The 22,095-nt window shown below is 56.7% G+C and overlaps 9 protein-coding genes across 9 annotated transcripts; 6 read left to right on the forward strand and 3 right to left on the reverse strand.

The window, feature by feature from the left end:
• The first annotated feature begins 65 nt into the window (after nt 1-65).
• On the forward strand, nt 66-1,948 carry B0H64DRAFT_468800 (uncharacterized protein). The gene is made up of 2 exons (XM_062807770.1): nt 66-241; nt 317-1,948. Exons 1-2 carry the CDS (start codon nt 98-100, stop codon nt 1,715-1,717), a joined length of 1,545 nt encoding a protein of 514 aa, XP_062655475.1. The 5' UTR covers nt 66-97; the 3' UTR covers nt 1,718-1,948.
• A 266-nt stretch (nt 1,949-2,214) lies between these two features.
• B0H64DRAFT_435682 (BTB/POZ protein) lies at nt 2,215-3,766 on the forward strand (the record flags this gene model as incomplete). The annotated part of the gene is made up of 2 exons (XM_062806151.1): nt 2,215-2,223; nt 2,547-3,766. 2 exons carry the CDS (start codon nt 2,215-2,217, stop codon nt 3,291-3,293), a joined length of 756 nt encoding a protein of 251 aa, XP_062655476.1. The 3' UTR covers nt 3,294-3,766.
• A 109-nt stretch (nt 3,767-3,875) lies between these two features.
• B0H64DRAFT_243419 (glycosyl hydrolase) lies at nt 3,876-5,300 on the forward strand. Its single transcript, XM_062799880.1, has one exon. The coding sequence runs from the start codon at nt 4,085-4,087 to the stop codon at nt 5,042-5,044; it is 960 nt and encodes a 319-aa protein (XP_062655477.1). The 5' UTR covers nt 3,876-4,084; the 3' UTR covers nt 5,045-5,300.
• B0H64DRAFT_329633 (kinase-like domain-containing protein) lies at nt 5,286-6,482 on the reverse strand (the record flags this gene model as incomplete). Its single annotated transcript, XM_062800888.1, has 4 exons — nt 5,286-5,633; nt 5,687-5,910; nt 5,964-6,232; nt 6,325-6,482. The coding sequence occupies 4 exons, from the start codon at nt 6,480-6,482 to the stop codon at nt 5,286-5,288; spliced, it is 999 nt and encodes a 332-aa protein (XP_062655478.1).
• A 979-nt stretch (nt 6,483-7,461) lies between these two features.
• Nucleotides 7,462-12,492, reverse strand: B0H64DRAFT_468823 (uncharacterized protein). Its single transcript, XM_062807771.1, has 3 exons — nt 12,233-12,492; nt 11,966-12,171; nt 7,462-11,901 (listed from the first exon to the last, which is right to left on the reverse strand). The coding sequence occupies exons 1-3, from the start codon at nt 12,388-12,390 to the stop codon at nt 7,610-7,612; spliced, it is 4,656 nt and encodes a 1,551-aa protein (XP_062655479.1). The 5' UTR covers nt 12,391-12,492; the 3' UTR covers nt 7,462-7,609.
• Nucleotides 12,493-12,749: 257 nt separating this feature from the next.
• Nucleotides 12,750-13,703, forward strand: B0H64DRAFT_243442 (uncharacterized protein). Its single transcript, XM_062799881.1, has 2 exons — nt 12,750-13,093; nt 13,171-13,703. Exons 1-2 carry the CDS (start codon nt 12,937-12,939, stop codon nt 13,503-13,505), a joined length of 492 nt encoding a protein of 163 aa, XP_062655480.1. The 5' UTR covers nt 12,750-12,936; the 3' UTR covers nt 13,506-13,703.
• B0H64DRAFT_408532 (uncharacterized protein) lies at nt 13,671-15,134 on the reverse strand. The gene has a single exon (XM_062804659.1). The coding sequence runs from the start codon at nt 14,855-14,857 to the stop codon at nt 13,901-13,903; it is 957 nt and encodes a 318-aa protein (XP_062655481.1). The 5' UTR covers nt 14,858-15,134; the 3' UTR covers nt 13,671-13,900.
• A 1,387-nt stretch (nt 15,135-16,521) lies between these two features.
• Nucleotides 16,522-17,755, forward strand: B0H64DRAFT_243447 (SWIB/MDM2 domain-containing protein). Its single transcript, XM_062799882.1, has 4 exons — nt 16,522-16,680; nt 16,747-16,883; nt 16,956-17,450; nt 17,526-17,755. The coding sequence occupies exons 1-4, from the start codon at nt 16,668-16,670 to the stop codon at nt 17,709-17,711; spliced, it is 831 nt and encodes a 276-aa protein (XP_062655482.1). The 5' UTR covers nt 16,522-16,667; the 3' UTR covers nt 17,712-17,755.
• A 2,517-nt stretch (nt 17,756-20,272) lies between these two features.
• Nucleotides 20,273-21,908, forward strand: B0H64DRAFT_478111 (glycoside hydrolase superfamily). Its single transcript, XM_062808236.1, has 4 exons — nt 20,273-20,512; nt 20,576-20,976; nt 21,084-21,544; nt 21,615-21,908. Exons 1-4 carry the CDS (start codon nt 20,430-20,432, stop codon nt 21,756-21,758), a joined length of 1,089 nt encoding a protein of 362 aa, XP_062655483.1. The 5' UTR covers nt 20,273-20,429; the 3' UTR covers nt 21,759-21,908.
• Nucleotides 21,909-22,095: the final 187 nt, after the last annotated feature.

Below are 22,095 nucleotides of genomic sequence, written 5' to 3' on the forward strand. Positions count from 1 at the left end.
TTCAGACTTCTTGTCAATCAGTACCAATCTAACTGTCAGGACGCCGAGATCCCCTTTCTTCACCCGTTCAACTTAGACCTCGGCAACCGACAACAAAATGCGGTACTCGCATGTCCCAGACGCCCCCAGCGTCTCGCAGCGTCTGCTGATCACCCCTTACGATGGTGCCGCATGCCGGGCTGCCCTGCGCGGGGAACAAGTCCCTCTAAACCTTGGAAACGATGTGGCCCGCGCCGCCCTCGTGAGTGGTATCCGACATCACGTCGGCCTTGCCCGTTCGAGCGAGGTAAACGAGCTAGTCTCCCTCCCGGGGCAGGAAGTCTTTAACCGCGCACGCAACGCGCGGCGGATCATGAGCAACTCGATTCCACCCATCGAGATTATGCCTGACGAGGCCCACTACCCCTACTGCATCTGGTACCCGGACCTGGCCGACGAAGCTACCTACAGGGCGCTCTTCGAGCGCTACCCCAAGATGCGCTACCAGATCGGCCGCGCTTGCGCCGTCGCCGGCTACGACGAGCTGTACTCCGAGCTCAAGATCCTCCCAGACGTGTCCATCGCCGAAGAGGCGCGGGAGAACCGCGACAACGCCGGCGCCCAGAGGATCTACCAGCAGATCATGGCCGCACCGACGCGGTACCGCGTCATGGACGACGGCATACCCGGCATCCAAATCCAAATCCCCCCCGTGCCGGCCGTCCTCAACGCCGATACCGCCGTGCGCGCAACCCTAGACGTCAGGCGGCAGTACTGCGAATCCTTCCATCCCGACAACCACTTCTTCAACATCACCGAGGACCACCACATCGGCGAGACCGACGCCTTCCCGCCGCCCGCCCTGCTCGGCCCCGACGACATCGCCCTCTTCCTATGCCCCCTCAAACCCGACCTCCCCTCCATGAACAAAACCCTCCTCACCCTGCACGCGGCCGCCACAGGCAACATCGACCGGTACGCCCAGCTGCGGCGGCGCGACCTCCAACCGGCCGCCACGCGCGTGCACGGCGTGCGCTTCGAGGTCGTCTGCCTGGCGCGCGGCTGCCACGCCAGCAGCGGCATGGCGGCGTGGCTGGCCAGCACGCCCGCCTTCCTCAACGGCCTGGGCCTGCACGAGCGCGAGCGCGTCATGCTGTGGCGGGCGATCCGCGCGCGGCGCATCATGGACGGGGTGCGCGACGCGGCGGTCTTCTCGGGCGCGGTGCCCGACGCCGAGCTGCCGTACTGGATCTGGCGGCCCGCGCTCCCGCCCGCGGGCCTGCTGCGCGAGCTGGCGGTGGTGAGGCCCGTGATGCGGCCGCAGATCGTGCGGGCGTGTATCGCGGCGGGGTATAAGGATGTGTATGATGAGGTGATGGAGATGGGGGGTCCTGGGGGCAGGGTGACGCCGGATCGGTTGATGCTGCGTGAGGCGCGGCGGGCGGGGGACCACTATTTTAAGGAGGATTTGCTGCGGCGCGGGGAGAGGTTGGGGGTGAAGCGGTTGGCGGTGTGTGAAGGGTATCAGAACTGGATGGACGCGCCGTCGCCGTGGGAGAGGGAGGTGGAGCTGGGATGTACCAGTCTCAGCTTTCTGCGGGATTCGACGTCGGAGTTGCACAGTGATGATGGGGATCACAAGTTCGATCGTGGCTTCTTTGATGGCTTTGACGTCTCGCTGGATAAGATCAACTTCATGCTATCTCAGCAAGGAGGGCCGGGCGTACCGGAGTTGTAAGGTCGATTTGGTACGGACGGGTAACTGCTCCCCAAGTATTCACTAGTCACTAACTAAGGTAGTCACTAACTAGTCCCTACCGAGTAGGACAATGACGGCGGCGGACCGGCGGTACCATCTGAATAATGTTAGGTAACCTGTAAAGATCGCGTGGATAATCCATTATGGTCGTCGGGGTTCGCTACTAAAAGTCCCAACTCTGGATTAGCATAATTAATTGATCAGCATGAGAAACTATTTCACCCTGCTTGCGAGCGGTGCGTTGGAGTTATGTATTGTACTTATGTGATATAGAATGGGGTTCAGGCGCACAGTGGTTGTTATAATACTCCTCACACACCGACGCCAGAGCATGGCCCAGCCAGAAAGGTGGCGAGAGTCAAAGAGTCACTGCGTGGTTTACAAAGTGTGCATGGTCACGGCATGCCGCATCTGTGACGGAGGTATATTTGTTTATGTTTATAGGATAAAGACCTTGTAATATGACCGGTTGCACAATGCCTAAGGTACGTGGGTAGATAATATGTGAACACCGAGGGACCTGAGTAAGAGGACGAGGAATCGATGGCAGAGCAGGATACTGTCTCCTGTGCCTTGGACAGGCCTACCAAAACATCAGCTGACCGCCTTCCGGTTCTGTTTGACAGAAAAAGGCCCAGAACACTAACAGTTCAAGAGCTGTTGAGCCAGCATCATTGGTAGTGTTATCTATAAGTTTTTCCGGGCCAGTATGCAGCCTCCCGCGCGTTGCAAACGGAGCCAGCAATAGCCATCTTTCGTCTAGGCTGCGGGAAACTTCAGCACTTCATTTTGACAACGCAGTTGACAGTTTGACTCTTGCCCTAAACTCTCTACCTTTGGAAACACCATCCGTCCATTCGTCTTCATCATGGAAAATAGATCCGTCACCAGCGAAGCACCATCCTCCCCCGAGATCCCCGGTCTCGCCGCACGCGAAGCCCCGATCCATCTCCAGGTCGGCGAACGCCGCTTCACCACCGCCCGCGCTACACTCACCGAAGAGAGCGGCTTCTTCGCGGCCCTCCTCTCCGGGCGTTGGGAGAACGCGCTCCAAGATGGGTCTTACTTCATCGACGCCGACCCAAACCTCTTTCAACACATCTTGGCCTACCTGCGCCGCGGCGTCTTCCCGCTCTTCGACGGCGCCCAGGGCCACGACCACCACCGCTACCTCGCCCTGCTGGAAGAAGCGCGGTACTTCCAGATCCCGCAGCTCGAAGCGTGGCTCAGCAACAAACACTACATGATGGCCGCGCAGGTCACGTACAAGGCAGAGGAGTACGACGAGGACGACCCCCGCTGGCGGACCGTCACGACGGCCGCGGGCAAGACGGTCGAGTACCACCCGCAGTGGGCGACGAGAAAGGTTTATCTGTGCCCGCGGGGGATCCCTGAACATAGGGACAACCGGACGGGCTGTGGGCGCCGGTGCGAGTCCGCTCGCGGTGATGACGGGGATCAGTTTGAGGAGGAGCTGAGCCTGCACATTCTGGTTATTAAGCGGGAGGTGGCTTTCAACGCTGACGTCTGCGTGTCGAGGGCGGCTGAGGAGTAGAATGGTCTTCGGCGGGGTTTAGTCACGTCTTGTAATTATCCCGAGCGGGCTGTCCACATCATCAAACACCTTGCTCTCGATCAACAGCTGAGAGAGAGAAGAGCTGCCAGCTGAGAATAGAAAAGTGTGCCCCCGACTAATTACTACCTTACATTACGGGACAAGCCGCTCCGCAGCCTCCGCTTTGCCCCTGGACCCCTGAGCAATTATCCCGAGGCGCGCTTATGGACCATGCACGGTAATTTAGTGGAACTGACCGTCGTCCTCTCACGAGGCGTCCAACAGCCCCGTCTCCTGCAGACTTCCCCACAACGAGTCTCACTTGGTACCCGGCAAGCAGCCGAAAGCCATGTCCGTGGGGCTAGGGTTGTTTCAACTCTCGGTAGCTTTTCTCACAGCTCCCAAACACACACGACCACACGAGCTTGGAATGTATCAAGTAAAGCTGCGAATCCCACCCCGTCTCGTGTTTGTGGACCGCGAGATTGAGGGGCAAACCGGGCTGTTCCGCGCCGTCGCCCAATAATAGCCCGGGCAGATGCCAATGCCCAGACGGGGATACTTCCAGTTGGGCGAGAGATTCAGATTGCTGGGCAGCCAGCCAACCGAGGCTGAGCAAAGGGCGAAGATGACCTGTACACTACATAAGACGACGTCACCACGACTACGTCAGAATCCCAGATGATCAATGACCACTCCAAACTGAGGTCACCGCAGCTGTAGCATTCCCCCACCCCCTCCCCCAGGCAACGGAGAACATCCAACTTCCAACTCCTAACCCAAACCTCAACATGGGCCTACGACAAATCGCCCTCGGCGGCCTACTAGCCGTCACCACCGCCGCCAGCGTCCTCAGCCCGCGACAAAACATCAACCCAGGCCCCGTCTCCGGCGACACCTTCATCCACGACCCGACCGTAATCAAAACCGCCGCCGGCACCTACCTCGCCGCCTACACGGGCGACAACGTACAACTCAAGACCTCGACCGACCGCACGCAATGGCAAGACGCCGGCCCCGTCTTCCCCAACGGCGCCCCCTGGACGACCCCCTACACCGGCGGCGCCCTCAACCTCTGGGCGCCCGACCTCTCCTTCCACAACAACCAGTACTACCTGTACTATTCCGCCTCGTCGTTCGGCTCCAGCCGCTCCGCCATCTTCCTCGCCACCAGCCCCACGGGTGCCTCCGGCTCCTGGACCGACCAGGGGCTGGTCATCGAGTCGTTTGCCGACTCCGGGTGGAACGCCATCGACCCCAACCTGGTCGTTGACGCGCAGGGCGGGTGGTGGCTGTCGCTGGGGTCGTTTTGGGGGGGGATTAAGATGGTGGCGATTGACCCCGCGACGGGGAAGCGGGCTGATAGTGGTGTGCCGTTGGCGATTGCGGCAAGGCCGGATGCGGGCGGCGCGGTGGAGGCGCCGTTTATTACGCGGAATGGGGATTTCTATTATCTGTGGGTGTCGTTTGATAAGTGTTGTCAGGGCGCGGCGAGCACGTACCGGATTATGGTGGGCCGGTCGGCGAGTGTTACCGGGCCGTATGTGGATAAGGAGGGGAGGCAGATGATGCAGGGCGGGGGGTCGCAGGTCATGTCCAGCCATGGGGCGGTGCATGGGCCGGGGCATAATGCTGTTTTTACGGATGTGGATGGGGATGTGTTGGTGTATCATTATTATAATGATGCGGGGACCGCGCAGATTGGGATTAATCTGATTAGGTATGAGAATGGGTGGCCGGTTATCTACTGAGAGGGGTTTCTAAGGGGGGGGTCGGCAAGTGTGTGTGAGCTGGTGGCAGAGGGCGGTTTTGGCACATGGGGGTAGGGGGTTTCAAGACTGTACTGTTTCTTTGGAGACGTCAGCTCGCGTATATACTTCTTCGCTTGTCGATCCAAATTGCTGCGGGTAGTGGAGATTTCTATCTAACAAGACATCCTTTGGTGGCTGCACGCTACGGGACGTAGTACCAATCTCCGAATATGGCACATAGTCAGGCTCGGAACCATGGGTGCTGCAGTGCCTCCCGGGCTGTGATCCGCCGCCGGGGATCAAGGCAGGTCATCCGGCCGACGAGATCCTTGAACTCGAGGTCCATCGGATACCACATGCTAAAGGGTTTCCTCTTGTTGCCCTCGTTGTCGAACACGGCGAGGAGTTCTGTACAACGGTCGATAAAAGCATCCTGCTCTCCTCCATAGTACTCGATGAAACCAACAAGGTCATCGGCGTCGTAGGAAAAATGAGACATATGGCGTTGAAGTATCATAGTTGACGCGTCCTCGGCCGCGTTTGCCTCTTCCGAGAAGAAGACCATGTGGTTAAGCCAAATATATATAGCCTACACAACTCGTTAGTCTTTCCTAGGAGCGAATGGAGGCCTCGAAAATGTACCGTGATGCCGAACGAGAAGATGTCGGCTGGGGTATGTTGCACTCCTCGTGCCCACGCTTCGGGGCTCCTCCAGAACTGGTTCCCAGAGAGGCGCTTTTCGAGGCCCGCGGAGCCGGGCGGCAGTACCACAGCATCCTCCAAGTCTATTATCTGCACATTTCCGAACGCTATGGCACCATCGCTGTGCTGGAACAAGTCCATCATGATGTTGGGTGGTTTGATATCTGCCGGGATGTCAGGGGCCAAAAGCCACTACCATAACATGTGGACAACCAACCAGTGTGATAAATGCCCTTGTCATGGAGATCAGCCAAGCCGGTAAGAGCATCCTTTAGGATGTGCTTCTTGACGGTAGGGGCGATGGTTGTCATTTCTACCAGCTGTAGGTTCAGATCGAGAAAGGGGTATGCAAACATGTGACGGTCGGGGATGCTGTCGACGAGCGTTCGAACGTGGGCCGAGCCGTTCACGAGCTCCTGTAGTTCCAAGATGTATTGTAAGTCACCCGGCAGGATGTCTTTGAGAATATACTGCTTCCCCTCGTGGCTGATGTAAAGCAACAATCAGCACCAACCATCATACTGGGTTGGGAATGGAGGTTAAGGGCTAGGCATCAAAATCGTCTCCCCTCAACCTACCTCGCGTGGTACACGCAATAGAGCTGGTTTCCCTTTGGTCGTTCGTAAATAGCCTCATCAATAAGGTAGGATTTCCCAGACGGGGACGCGACTTGTGTGCCTCTAGTGAGAGGCTGCGGGGCTGTCGCTGGTGAGGGTAGAGACGCAGTGGACCTCATTCTGAAGAGGCAGGATTGATTCCTGGCAGCGGTAGAAGAGACACGGGGTTGTCTAGCTTGCCCTGAGATGCCAGAAAAACAACGTGACTGAGAGCGAGGATTGCTCGAAAGAAAGGAGAGAGAATAGGGACGATAAACAACGGAAGAACGTAATCGCAGATGCGCAGACCGTGCTACCGATGGGGATGTCATGGCGAAGATTGAGCTGCAATTGGATTTGGATCGGGGCAGGGAGCGAGAGTTACTCACCCTGGCAGCCGAGATACCTTGGATGGTTGGTTTTACGAGGGTGGTTTGGGAGGGGTAGGTTGGGAGTGATGTCAGTTGATGGGGGAGAGCTGTAGGTGCGCTTGGTACACCAAAAATAGTCGACTCTCTGGTACTCTACTTGTTGTAATACTGATATCTGGACAAAATAAAAATAAAAATAAAAAGACAAGAAAAGGACAAGAAAAGGAAAGAAAAGGACAAGGAAAAGGAAACGGAAAAGAAACAAAAGAATGGAAAAGACACTAAAAAGAAGAAGAAAAAGGAAAACAAAGGAAACTAAAATGAAGTATTGAAATAAAATGGAGGGAACGAACTAGAAAGGAGAAGAAACAGAAACTAACGTAGAAAGGAAAACGAGTCCTAGGATACCTTTTTCACAGAAGCCGGTGGCGCCCTACAATGGGTCTTTCTCCTGATCCTGCTAGGCGGGGATTGGTGGCGTCCGAAGACCATACCTGTTCGAAGAGGGTATCGACTACGTTTAAAGGAATAGTATAATACCTGTTTCTTTTATTGTTTTAAGCTCGGGAATTGACTTTTTGGTGAAAGTCGAAGGAAACCTTCTTGAGCTAATTAGAATACAGTTGCCGTCGCTACCTCGGGCTGCCGTCGGGTGTTGTAATACCTACCCCTATTTCTCCCTGCGAACTATACTAAGGCTAACTCAGTCTTCGTACCCGCCACTTCAGTGATCGAGTTATCGGGTCCTTGTGCGAAGACCGCATCATGGTTCAACTACGTAAATGATTATAGAGAGCAAGCAGCAGCAACTGGCGTCCTGTGTCTCGCAGGAACGGCCTGACAAGCAAACTCTCAGTTCAATTTCCTGATCGTCACCTATATAGCCCGACAAATGGCTACCGCCCGCAGTCCATAGGAGCAGAACCTGGTTCCTGATTTATCCCATTTTCCGCGAGTATAATCCTCCATTCTTCCTCGAAGTCGTCCCCACCGTCGCCGGGAAAGCCATCGTCGCAGCTGTTTGGCATTGGGGTATTGTCGTACGAGGCTGGGGGACCGTGGTCGATGGTGTGGTGGTCGATGGTGTGGTGGTCGGTGGTAATATCGTCGATGGTCATGTCGTCCCACTCATCGAACCCAAAAGTCGGGTACTCTTCTGGACTCTCTTGAAAAGCTTCCGTGTCGATTGGGGGCGATATGCCGAGGTCTTCCGACACGTCGCCGCCATTGTTGCTCGTCTGGTCAAGCCAACTGGAACAAGGCAACCACTGGCTCAGAGCTTGAGCTACCACCTCCGCGACCTCCTCTGCGCGAGACTGTAGACTGCAAGGAAAATAGTACCAAACCTCTAGTCCGCAGACATTGCAGGCCTCCACAGGGCGCTGCGCCGCGCCATGTTCAAGGTTCCATAGGCTCCAACACGGTAGCGGTATGCTTGATTGCTCCGACCACTTCCGAATAGCTTGCATTGCAAACCGAGCGGCCTCTTCAGTTACGGCCATTGTCGTATCATGGCTCATCTGGGCGACTTCCGTGGCACGCTCCTTGGCCAGACGGGCTACCATCTGGTCACATACTCGTGGCATCGTAGCATAGCACTTGACTTCCCAAATACCAGCCGGGTAAGTCGCGTAAGTCGGAGTCTCCGCCAACTCGACCACAAGTTCTCCAGGGGAGAGCTCTAGCGGGTGGACAAAACGCAGATAGCGATCGGGGTCCATCATCCACCTTGTGCCCGGATAAAGCTGGTTCCAAATTGTGAAATCGTCTTCGGTCCATTCACGATGCGACTTGAGGAGCTCCACGACCGCGCTATATCCACTGCTAGATGCAAGGGCGGTGGCACACACAAACTGAACGCGGCCGTAACCTTCCGTGTCGGTCCCGGCTCCCAAGAGAAGGTGAACCGTATCGAGGCGGCCCCGTGTCGCCGCTTCTTCGAGAGCTGTACAGCCGCTGGGGTAGGGTCTTCGGGCATTGAGGTTGGCACCACAAGTGATGAGGCGCTGTACCAAGCCGATGAGCCCTCTACCAGCGGCCGCTTGTAGTGCGGTGATTTCGAAGCCATTTGCCCTCGACCGCGCCGGATCGTTGACCTCTGCGCCTGCATCGAGGAGCAAGTCCACGATGGGCAGCCTCTGACCACAGATGGCATAGTGGAGGACGGTGTACCGAGCCTTTCCATGTATAGCGTTTATGTCGGCATGGCGAGCAAGCAAGGCCTTGACGATGTCGGCTCGTCCTACGCGCACGGCGGCGAAGAGCGGTGTTTGTACTTCAGGAAGATCCCAAGACACGATAGCACACTTCGTGTCAACGTCGTCACAACTCTCGAGCATCCTCTCGATGAGACGAAATGATAGGTTTCGGAGGATAGCAGCACGCAAAGTGAAGCCGTCCGGCTTGTATCCTGCCTCGAGTAACATCTCCGTCACTTGTTCGCTGGCCTTTCCTCCGACTGCAAACAGGAGCGGTGAAACCGTTGGAAACGGTGACAAATGCCAGTTATTCGAGCTGTTCAATCGTGGGCCTTCGTGCGACCACTGGTCGTATCCGGTTGGGGACGTTTTCGAATTAAGCATGCTCTGTCGGAGCTTAACCCTCGGGTGTGTCAAGGTGGCCAGGGACTGTGTGAGGCCTAGGGGCGGGAACGTTAGGAGAGCGACAAGAATGTTTGAACACGCGTGCCAAGCAGCGATGGACACTGCGTAATTCTCGAGGGCTGGGTTCACATGGATGCCGTCGGGATCCAGGTTGCGTCTTCGTAGTAACTCCATAAGAAGTGGCGATGCAGTCTCCTGGCCTGATTCCATCAGGGATAACGCCTCGGCGCATAAAGCCGCCGAATCGTAAACCGCCGCGTCCAGACCGAGCGCCATCATGATGACCTCCTTATCACGGCTTAGAATTGCGTTCTCAAGATAAGATCTCCGATCTCTATCCCGGCAGATCTTCCACGGCTCTCTAAGAAGGCCCAGTGGGACACGGGCCTTGATGTATCCGACGTCCGGGATTCTGAATAGTGATGCGAAATCTCCGATTGGACCACCGCCCCCCGCAGTCGCAAGACGCGCGGCAACAACTCCGTGGCCGTTGGACAGTGCGGCCTCGTAGGCAGTGATACCACTTTTGACAGACTTGGACGGGTCAATTCCCATGTCCAGGAGCCGTTCAACCAACACCAACTGTCCTTCAACCGCTACATCAAACAAATCGTTGGCTGTTGCGGTTGCTCCGTGACGTAAAAGCGTAAGCCCAACATCCCATTCCTTTGAAAGCACTGCCAACTGGAAGGGCTGCAGCCGGGCCCTGGTGACGCTGACTCCACTGTGTCTGATGTCCGCGTAGTTCAGTCTTGATGGCTTGTCTCGTGGTGGCCAATGGAGCTTGTTGCCTTTCAACGCAATTTCTCGTTCCTCGTTAACGTCAGCGCCACCTTCATGTTCTATCAGGAGTTCCACGAGTTCACAAGAGCCCTGTGCAGTAGCGAGCTGTAAAAGAGACGGCGCTGGGCACTCAGCCATACCCGTGCCGTCATAGTGAATGTAGGGAGTAGCAATAGTGCAAGCCATGGGGGGACAAGGATATGCTCCGAGTCTGAGAAGAAGTCGGGCAGCCTCGACCTGTTTCCACCCTACTGCCGCATAGAGAGGAGACAAATAACCGCTGGGGACGTTGACGCTGGCGGAGAATTCGTTGTAAAGAAACGCGATGACTTTGATGTATCCGCGCGCCGATGCAAAAATCATGGCGTCGGCTGTCATCCGGTCGTCCGACAAGTCCATCTGCAAACGGTATTTGCTGTGTACCATCCTGCATAGTTCCAATGCCTTGTCTTGGTCTTTGGCGAAACTGTCCCACAGATGGCCTGGTCTTTCGGATTCGGTAGTCATGGTCGCGCTGTGGAACGAAGCGGCAAAACCGAGACAGCCCATGTCGTCGACGTGTCCCAGGACATGGAAGTAATCGCTCGATGCAAAGGGATGCTCAAAAATAGCTCCGTTCGAAGTCAACAAAAGGCCTCGATATCGGCGATTGAGATCCGCGCCCTCCGCCACTAGTCCTTCGATCAGATGGAGGTTACCTGTCATGAAAGCGGCATGCACAGGCTCAAGCCTGTGTTCGTTAATAGGGAATTGGTTAATACCGGCACCCCTTTGGCGTAGCATCTGGATCAAGGTGCTCGGGAAGTCATCGTAAATAACCATAGCCAGCAGCGACCAACCGCGAGGCCCGGAAGAAGGGAGTTCGGCTCCGGCATCAACCAAAACCTTGACGAGACTCTCGTCGTGTTTTGCGAGGGCAAATTCGAGTCCTGTTCCATCCCGCGGACAGCCGTCCCTGCCAATCCTATCATAGAACACGTGAAAGTCGGTCATTTTGTCTGGTCGAAGTCGACAATCTGCCTTCAGCAAGTTGCGAACAAAACCGGCGGCTCCGGTCAAGATAGCCGCCCTAAACAAGGCGTCGATAATGGCCGTCATCGTTAGGCTTCTATGAGAGCGGCTGACTAGCTTTCGAAGTGTGTGAAGTCGCGAAAGGCCCGAAAATTGGCAGAGAGCGATAAGTTGTCGAGCGTCGTCGAGCTCGACGAGCTCGGGGAGCTCGTCGCGGCCTCCCAGTTGATTGTACTTGTTGAGGATCAGACGGTTCGACACGAGGAACAGCAAGATCTTGAGCAATTCCACCTGAATGTCAGCTGCGCTGCCACCTGCTAATGTGGTTGCTCTGCGGAGATTCTCGTCGGGATATGCTTGCGGCAGAACCATGTCGAATTGTGCGGCCAACCGGTCGACGCTCTTCCGGGCGAGGAGCTGCATAGCCATATGTTCAGATCTGATGGTAATGCCTAGGCATCGCCGAACGATTTGTTCGAAGATTGGCGGAAGAAGTCTTGACTTTTCAGTGTTCGATAGAACCACGACATCGGACCGTTGCACGATCTGCAGCAACTGTCGAATAGCCTCGGGCTCGGGGAGGGGGCTAGTAGCTGTCTTCCGCAGCTTGGGCAGGAATTCCATGGCTCTTAGAACAACTCCGAAGTCGCACTCGAGGAACTGAAACCAAGGGAGACCCTTGGGATAGCCGTACTGGACTGCGTCGGGCGTGCTCGTCACCAAGCTCGTCGAGGAGCCTCGCGGAGTGCAGAGGTACAATGGGATGTTTTCGGGTGGAGGAGAGGGAATCACTACAGCAAGGTTAGACATTAGTCTTAGTCTGAAATCTGTAACCAAGATCTACAAGGGACTTACAACGGCTCCATGTGGGAGGGTTGTGGCGGGTGATCTCGCTTTTGATCTTCTCTTTGGGGATACGTCGGCCGGAGAGGATGACAACCGTATTTCGCATGAAGGAAGTCTTCCGGTCGCGGATAACACGGTCCACGTAGCGCCAGATGTTGGGCTGAAGCTTCTTACGGATGCCCCAGTTCCTGAGCTTTGATTCGAGGTTTCCTTTGCTATTGTCGCGACATTAGACAAACAGGAGACTAAGGTACGGACAAATGGTGAAGAACATACTTTACATCAAGACCTTGACGCTGTAGCTCGACAAGTACCTCGTCAAGCTCCATGCCATTGACGATGTACATGGTATACACCAGGTCTTTCAAGGGCTCCCAGTCTCCGTCCCTCAGCTGACGCTTTTTAAGTCGGGGAGTGAGCTCCAGCGAGGTCATGACGATTAGTTAGTTTAGTAGGTCGCGCTGGCGAGAGGCATGTATGGGGAAACCTCAACAAAGTGCGCCAGACGGTTAGGTAGGGTTGAAGTTGGGCGAGGAGATTCAGCCTGGCGGGACGGGTTTATGAGACTGCCCTCACACACCCTCAGAAAGCCATGTGATGCTGATTGGACAATACCACAATATGAAAGTTTGGGCCTTGGCCTGCATCACCCGCAGGCAAGCAGCTCCGGCACGCGCCAACCATACAGCCGCCAACCCGCGTGGTTCGCGCGTCGATTGGCCACTCCCACAACCTGAAGATGCAAGGTCATCTTCGCGAGCAGTGGTTGGCTACTTGCAGAACCAAAACTTGTACTCGCTCCACCGAGGCGGCAGGAATGGGAGGGATTGTGTTGCGTCCTTGTTCGCCTCGGTTTACTCCGTAGAAACACGATATCAGCGTCAGGCAAGCCGAGATTCAGCAGAAATATAAGACAGATATAATTATTACCTGTAGTCCACCTCTTCCAAACTTACTCAGCCTTGGACCTCCACGTGGTAATGTGCAGCGACTATATTATGCCAATGTCTCTCTCACAAGAAGTGATAGTTGCCCTTGTAGGCCTCATAATCGCCCTCCCATCAACATGCATTGCCTTCCGGTATTGCCTCCGACGGTCTCGAGAACGCTCAACTAACCACGTCCACGACCTCGAAGGTACAATACTCTCAGCCCCCCCCCCGCCCCCTCTGCGTAACTGCTATTCTACCACGGTTTGCTAATAAAGTGCCTAGTTCAAATACGCGATTTCCCACTGCCATGCATGACTCGGACTTTGTCAGCGCCTACCCTGACATTCCAGGCGTCCTGGCCTTCACCTAAGAGGCCTGAGCCGGTCCATCTAGCCCCCTCGAGGACCGTTTCACTTCAGTCCGAGGAGATGGAGAACTTCAAAACCCCCGAGCTGCCTCAAGGGACAACCCTAATCAACAGCATGACGGAGGCCACCCTTAATACTACACAGGGCAAGACTCACCAGGTCGAGGGGGGAGTGAAGCTGTCGAGGACGGGGGGTAGTAAGGCCTGTACCTCTTTGAATGTTGAGATGCACAGGAATAGCAGGCTTTGAGCCAGAATTCTCCTGACGAAGTAGGGGGTAAATGGACAAACGGCCAGTCCACACAACCCCCAAGTAGGATGGTGGGTGTTAAAATACAAGCATGTTAAAGGATATGGACCTGGCTTTGTAGTTTTCTCTTGTCGCGATAGCTGTTGCTAATAGATGAATGTTCTGCCTTCGAACCATGGAGCTCCTGGAGGCAACAGGTTCAGCAGTCGTGTTATTCTTTCTAGTTTCTCTTCTCTGCGCGAACTTGGGTATTTGTATGGCCTTTCTGCCAGGCCCATGTAGGTGTCTCCACCGTGCCTACACCCCTGTGTCTCTAACGCTACCGGAAATGATACCTTCGATGCCGATGTATCTCGAGATAACACCACCGCAATCAAGATGATGCCCCCCAACTCTCAACTCGCTTGCCCCTTCTCCAGCTCATCCCTCACAGCATCATACGAAGCGTAGGCGTCAGCCTCGGCGTCAAAGTTCAAAATCCACGCCTCCCTCTTGAGGTGCATCGACTCCGGGTCCTTCCAGATAGCGTCCCAATCGGCCTTGTGCCACTGCTCACGCGTGGCAACACCCGTCTGCTGGATCTTGTGCACGCGCTCGTAGCGGATGCGCTCCCACACCCGCACGGCTTCCTGCACCTTGTCCTTGCCGGCCTTGTCCAAACACGCGGCAAGCACAACACCATCCTCCATCGCCTGGCTCGCCCCCTGGATTGACGTCGGCAGGAACGGGTGCGCGGCGTCCCCGATTAGCGCGGTCCTCGCCTTGGGCGAGATGAAGGTCGGCAGCGGGTCGCGGAACACGAGCTTGTAGTCGAACAGCCGCTCGGGCGGCGTCAGCTTGACCAACTCCACCACCACGGGATCCCACCCATTCACCACTTTCAACACATCCTCAATCTTGCCAGGGAACTGCCAGCTCTCCTCAATACTACCCTCATCCCGGTGCGTGCACACCCAGCTCATCTCCCGCCCGCCCTTGATCGCTGCCGCCAAAAAATGCACATCCTCCCCAATCCACCCAGTATGCGAATCCCCATTCTCCACCAAATGCCTCGTCTTCTCATTCCGCAACAGCTCATCCGCCGCAAACCACGTCCGAAACACGGCATACCCGCTCGGCTGCGGCCGATCCTCAAACCCCAACACCAGCTTCCTCCCTCTCGACCGCACCCCCTCCGCCGCCAGCACCACATCCGCCGTCAACCGCTGCCCATCCTCCGTCTCCACGCCCGCCAACCCCTCCTCCTCAAAATACCTTACCACATTCACCCCCAACCGCACATCCACCCCCCTTGCCCGCGCATGCGCCAGCACCACCCCATGGATCTCCCCGCGGTGCCCATTCACCCGCATCCCCCACGCGGCATGCTCTTCCGCAAACGACTGCGTGGTGACGTGCTCGCCGCGCCACGAGTGGAAGCGGAACTGGTCGTGCTTGTGGAGGAGGGGGTCCAGCGCCTCGTTGACGCCGGGCCAGTGGGCAAAGAAGCGGGACGAGTTTTGGCCGAAGCTGATGATGTCGCCGAGGGGGAGGAGCTCGGCGGACTTTTCGAGGAGGGTTACCGTGTGGCCCTTGCGGTCGCATTCTATGGCTGCGGTGAGGCCCGCGAAGCCGGCGCCGACTATCAGGACGTGGATGTTGGAGGGGGGGAGGCGGGGGAAGGTGGGGGGGGAGGTTGGCATTGTGGGGGTGGTGGTGGTGGTGGTGCTGTTGGTGGTGTCGGTTGGTGTTGGTGGTGGTGGTAGTTGTGGTGGTGGTGGTGGTGGAATGGGTTATGGGGGTCTTAATGGGAAGGGTGAAAGTGCTCGGCGGATATGAAGATCACAAGGTCTAAACTGCCATGTAAATTAGATCGGACTTTTCGACGAGTTTCCAACCTCGCACATGGCGCCGGGACTATATACGCCTTCTCGAAACCCCTGCCGAGGCATCCATGCCCCTGGGAAAAGACACCATCAGTTGGAGATCCTGGTTGCACTATTGGGCGGGGAACTTGGTGCCGGTGTGTGAACCCCGCATGGGGTTTCTTTGGAAAACCACTCAAGCCCTGCCGGGCGACGGTGTGCCAGGTGCTCGGATGCAAAAACTCGCGTCGCTTGGATCCTGCGGAAATAAAGCGAGCCTCAAAAAAGTCCATGCTGTGGGCGTGGACTATGTTGGTTGCTCTGGCCATCTCAGGTTGTCAAAGGGCCAGCGATTGAATAATACAGCGCAATGACATTGTGGTTTGCGAAAAAGAGAGGTTAAGTCCAAGCGATCAAGTAATCTGTAATTTAGGTGTAATCTAGGTTCGGGTTTCACCTGCAATTGCTAAATGCAAATCAGCGACCGAATTCCAGAGCTCCCGCATGTCGTTTGGCGTGGGGGCGGACCAAGACTTGGGTTCGGGGAGTGGCGTGGCCTGGCATGATCTGCTGCGGGAGAGCGGAACTCGGAACTCTCCTGCCGAGAACGTTCTCCATGGTGGGGCATCCAGTTCGGAGTTCGCAAGCCAAAAGTAGAAATCACGTGCTGTGGCACCAGGCGGCACCGCTTGAAGTGCCGGTCGATTCGGGGAATTGATTGGACCTGGATCGCCGAAAAGCTCCCCACCTCCAGCCACGCGCCTCACCTCACCTCATCGTGTGCAGCCGCAGCCGCAGCCGCCTGTTGCCGCCAACTTGCACAACGTGACTTCACGACGGTTATGGTCACCGGTCCAAACGTCACTCCTTCAATCTTTAATTTTCCCGCAGAACCGCAAGCCGAATCGTGACCTGTGGAATCGCACCTCACCGACGACTCCCGAAATCAGGCCCTGTTCCCCGGCCCTCTTTTCTCCCTATTTTAATCTGTCTTCTCCGATGGGTTCGAGCGAGTTGACGACTTGACCCCAATTGCTCCACTTTGTACTCTCCAAGCAACCGGGAACACACGCTCGCGGCAGTCAATCGCTTCTGTCCCGCATCTGCCCACCTCCGTTTGCACAACTTTGGAACAACTCTCCGGTCCTAACCAAGTGCTGCACCGGCGCCAACCTTCAATCGCTTGTTTCAATTCCCCCCTCTCGCAGCGAATCCGATCGAACCACTTGGCACTCCCACAACGCGCTAGGCCACTTCGTCGCGCTCCTACAAACGCACCCAACCGGCGGCAATTGATGCGCCCTACCGCCCCGGAAACATGTCTGCCCCTTGTATGTGGCCCGGGGTGGTCCGATGGGCTCGGCATCTTTCTTTTGACTCCCGCTAACCCCCCACAGTGACCGACGAGGAGCGCGCAGCCTACACCCGCGTCATCGATGGCGTTCTTGCCTCGGCGGATCTCGAGACGGTGACCCGCAAGAAGATCCGCCAGGGTCTAGAGGAAGCTGTCGACAAGGACCTCAGCGACCAGAAGGTTCGTACCTTGCCGTGTCATGCCCCCCCTCCCCGGCAAGCCACCGTATTGACACCCCCGCCCCCCCAACAGGATGCCATCAAACGGCTGATCGAGGCCCGTTTCGACGCCATCTCGGGCGTCGTCGCCCAGGTGCCCACCCCGACGTCCGGCACCAACGAGACCAACGACACTAACGACACAAACGGGCACGCGCCCTCGGACGACGAGACGGGCGACGCCGTGATCGAGGTGTCGCTGCCGCCAGCGACCAAGAAGCAGAAGCGGGAGAGCTCGAGCGAGGACGCCGACGCCCGGCTGGCCGCCGAGCTCCAGGCGCAGGAGAACAGGCTGTCGCGCGGCCGGGTGACGCGCGGCGCCGGGACGGCCAAGCCCGGCAAGCCCAAGGTCAAGGCCAAGGCCAAGACGGCCAAGAAGAAGAGCGCCAAGCGGGTGCGCTCCGACGACGACGACAGCGACGCCGACGGCTCCGACGCCAGCGGGAAACCCAAGCGCAAGGCCGGCGGCGGCTTCCAGAAGCCCTTCAACCTCAGCCAGCCGCTGGCCGACGTCTGCGGGGAGAGCCAGGTATGTTTTTCGTCGTTTGTTATCGTTTTTTTGTTTGGCGCACCACCCAACTCACTGTTTGTGTGCCCTATCTAGCTATCCCGCCCCCAAGTAGTCAAGAAGCTCTGGGACTACATCAAGGGCAACGAGCTGCAAGACCCCAGCGACAAGCGCCAGATCCTCTGCGACGAGAAGCTGCACGCCGTCTTCAAGCAGGATAAGATCAACATGTTCTCCATGAACAAGCTGCTCGGGAACCAGCTCTACCCCGTCGAGGACTGACGGGTGAGGGGGGAGCTGCGGCTGCGGCTGCGGCTGCTGTTTTTTGAGCAGACTTGGTCGGCGTGCGCGGCGTCTAGGGGGGTTACTCTACTTGGTTTGGGGAGAGGGGGTGACGCGGTAATGCCTTTCCTTTCTCTTCTGCTCACACATTAGGCCCCTGGGGCGATCGACTGCCCCGCCTTGTTCTGAGTCCGCGATACCGGCCCCCACCCGACTCTCATCGGTAGGGAGGGGGGGGACAGACCGGCGCGGACATGCCCCGGCGACGTTCCACACGCACCTCGGCACTTTTCCCACCTTCTTTCCTTTTATCTCGGTCATCGGCATAAACTCATCAGCGGAATCGGCTCTTTTGCGCCCAACGCGGGTGGACGGACACGCAGAAACGCGGAGGGACAGCAAAAACTGCTAGAACACCACCGCGCGCGGGCGAACAAGTGGGTTGATTTGATTGGGCCCCCTTTTTTGGCATAGCATCTGGTTATTTTGTATCGTGTAGGGGTTGGTTGGGTTCTTCATTTTTCTTTTTTTGAGCTCCGACTCATGGGGAGGGGGCGATCGCGGCGCGCAAATGGGGGAAAAGCATTAGTAGGGTCAGACGGACGGATGGCAGGGAAGGCGCGTACATAGGTATTTACTCACGCCCGAGCGAGGTAGGTACGTAAGTGAAAGAGAGTTTGAAGATATCAATTGTTGGTGGTGGTGGTGTGGGTGTGGGTGTGTTGTGAGGTGGAAGCTCGTCGCTCGGCACGTTTGTACCGGGACGGTGCACATATACCCCCCGAGATAGGGAGGTCTGGGTACAATGGTTACATCGGATGTGGTTTATCTATTCGGTTTCAGATGTGTTAAGCTGAGGTTCTCGTAGAAAATAAATACCCTTGGTACGATACTAATTCCAATCTTCGCCTAAGGGCTCGGACTCTGTGACTCCATCACACGCTAACTCCGCTAGAGATCGTGTGAAACACTAGAATTCATACACGAATCATCTCTCAACACACGTCGCCCCCATTGAGATAGCTGACCCGGGCCGCGCCATCCCCCCCTATTCACGGCTGGGGGCCCGAACCAGTCGGCCGATGGCTTCTTTTCTCTCGATGTCACCGGAACTTAGTCTCCAAATATCTTGTCCGGCTACATTGTGCTAGCGAATGAGGATCATTTTATTGTCCCGCGCAGCTCCGGAAACCGGTAAACCTCATTCACATGTTCGCCTCGCACGCACCACGACCTTGACAGTCTGTGGCCGTGGCCGGATCGAACCGTGTTAGCCTCCCCCGTAATCTTGCCGACTGGCGGTTCACAATGAGGTGTGGGAATGATGGGTATGGCGTGTTGAAGACCGCGGACGACGGCATGGGCTTGGGGGCTCCGGCGGTACCGGTGGAAATGGCCAGGCGGCAAAACCGATCACGGATGCCTTGCATACCGATGGCCCTGCAACAGCTCCCCGAAATTCTCATATTGTAACGGCCTCGCCGTCTTACCTCTCAGTTGATCTAGCAGAGTGTACCAGTTCTAGGGGAGCGGGCGGGTTTGGTCAAGGGGTTATCAATATGCCCCTACCTTATTTAGGGAAAGGGAGGGGGTGATGAAAGCCGGCATCGGGATACCAGACTAGAATGGATCGGCGGGATTGTGGGTGTGGTGATGCATGTCTGCCGCAACGGTTTATTCTGAGTCCGGGTTAGAGGACCCCACGACGGCGATCAGGTCCCGGGCCATCCCGGCTACCCGGGCCAACCACCATTCACTCTCGAGCCGGGCGATCACTTTGCAGGGATACGCACTTAAATTGAGCGTCACCTTAATGTTGTAAACACATCCGTGTACATCCAGGCTTCGCACAAGGCTTCGCACAACGTCTTCATGTCTTTAAAGGGCTGGAGAGCGGACCGAGAGGGGACCATCAAGTATCGGAGCTAAACGTAGACATGTAGCAGTGCTGAATCGAAGCTCAGGACGGTGGGTGTCCGTATTCCCTCTCCATTAATGCATGGGCCTCCTCCGACTACCGCGTGCCGGTTCAGTCGAGCATCTCCTATATTTTCCCTTTGCTTGTCGACCGTGAAACCATTTGGTTCCTACATGGCATGAGATCCAACGGCAATCCGGAACTATATTACCCTCTCGACCGCTTTGTGACAAAACCACTCTTTGGGGGCTTTTAGTTAACAGCTTAAAACGGACCACGGAGCGGAAGGACGAACAATAAGCTGCCAAGCCCATATCGGTCGGGGAAAATGTGCCTTAATTTCATTTTCCCTAGCGGGAGAAGGCTTCCCGGTCACATAGCACCCCATCGCACCTCGGGATAAACCACAGGGTCGGAACATTACTTCGAGATACTTCCCCACAGTCGGCCTGAGGGCACTGAATTCATGTTTACCCGGCTTGGGCGGGCTTGGGCCCGGTTATGTATGGTGCGGCTGCGGCTCAGTGAAGCCAGGGGGCTCCAGAACCCGATTTAACCAGATTATTCACCCACTCGCTTGGTACACGAATATAGCAACACCGTCTCACGATACTCCTCGGTGCTATCTCAAGCGACTCCGAATGGTCTCCCCGCATTGTAGTGCTCGTGAGAATCCGGAGGACCGGGAGAGGATCGGGAGGCGAGGGCAATTCCGTATAAGTATCAGGGAGTGGTGCTCCCGAAACAACCACGATGTGCTCCCACCCAGTTGTCAGATTGCATTGTCTCCAGCAGCCACAATGAAGTTTTCTGTTTCCGCCGTCCTCGCCCTTGGCGGCTTCGCGGCCGCTAACCCCGTGCCCGTTGACCACCAGGCAGAGGAGTGAGTAACGAGCCCCCGCTGCGGCGGGACCAACTATAGAGCTGACACCTAGTCCTTACGCAGGCTCTTCCACCGCCAGGTTCAGACGCTCAACGCTGCCATGGTGGCGGCGGGACGCGAGTACATCGGAACCTCGCTCACGGTGCGCAACGACCAGTCGGAGTCCAACATCATCCGCAGCGAGTTCGGGTCCATCACGCCCGAGAACGCGCAGAAGTGGGACGCGACCGAGCCCAACCGCGGCCAGTTCAACTTTGGCGCCGCCGACCAGCACATGAACTGGGCCCGGCAGAACGGCAAGCACGTCCGCTGCCACACCCTCGTCTGGTACTCGCAGCTGCCCGGCTGGGTCTCCAACAGCGGCTTCAACAACGCCACGCTGATCCAGGTCATGACCAACCACATCAACCAGGTCATGGGGCGGTACCGCGGCCAGTGCAACCACTGGGATGTCGTTAACGAGGGTGAGTTGGAGAGGGTCCTTCCCTTTTTCCCTCCTTCTCTTCCTTTCTTCTTTCTGCTTTCCTTCCTTTTTCTCTCTCGAGACGCATACCCTGGCTAACCCTCCTAGCCCTCAACGAGGACGGCACCTACCGCGACAACGTCTTCCTGCGCGTGATCGGCGAGGCGTACATCCCGATCGCCTTCCGCGCCGCCGCCGCCGCCGACCCGGCCGCCAAGCTCTACTACAACGACTACAACCTGGCGTACCTGGGCCCCAAGGTCGAGGGCGCGGCGCGCATCGTGCGGCTGTGCCAGCAGTACGGCGTGCGGATCGACGGCGTCGGGTACCAGGGCCACCTGACGACGGAGAGCACCCCCACGCAGTCGACGCCCACGCCCTCCGAGGAGGACCTCACGGCGGCGCTCAAGGTCACGGCCGACCTGGGCGTCGACGTCGCCTGGACCGAGATCGACATCCGCATGCGCACCCCGTCCAACTCCCAGAAGCTGCAGCAGCTCGCTGATGCGTACGGTCGCGTTGCTCGGGCCTGCTTGAATGTCCCGAGCTGTGTTGGCATGACCATTTGGGTAGGTACATATCTTATTAGTACACCCCTTGGGAAACTCGGGACTTGTCACTAACTTTCTCTCCCACCAGGGCGTCACCGACCGGTACTCGTGGGTTCCCAACACATTCCAGGGAGAGGGCGACGCGCTGCTCTGGAACAGCAACTACCAGAAGAAGGCGGCCTACACCTCTTTCTTGGAAGGAATTACAGCCGGAGGCAGCTCGAAGGCGTAGAGGGGAATTGCCTAAAAGTACCTAGGTCAGAAACCATGTATATATGTACCGTCGTTGTCAATTTGCTCAGGCTGCGATTTTGCACGGTCGCTGTTGCGCAGTGGGGGTACCAAGTGAAGAAGGGTGTAAATCTTTGGCCAGTTTTGTGAGACCTGTCCAGGCACGCGTAATTTCTATCTTTATATAAGTATGTACCCCTCTTATCCGGGCAAGGGGGGGCTTACGCTAAGATAGATCATCCATAAATCGGGCGAGTCAAACTTTCCCCGCTGCCCGAGGGAGGAATTTGTTAATTTGTCCCATATAAGTCCCAAGTCGCCCACTCAATGGCGTTTAA

Source organism: Chaetomium fimeti (assembly GCF_033439085.1).
Source record: "Chaetomium fimeti strain CBS 168.71 chromosome Unknown B0H64scaffold_8, whole genome shotgun sequence".
NCBI lineage: Eukaryota > Fungi > Ascomycota > Sordariomycetes > Sordariales > Chaetomiaceae > Chaetomium > Chaetomium fimeti.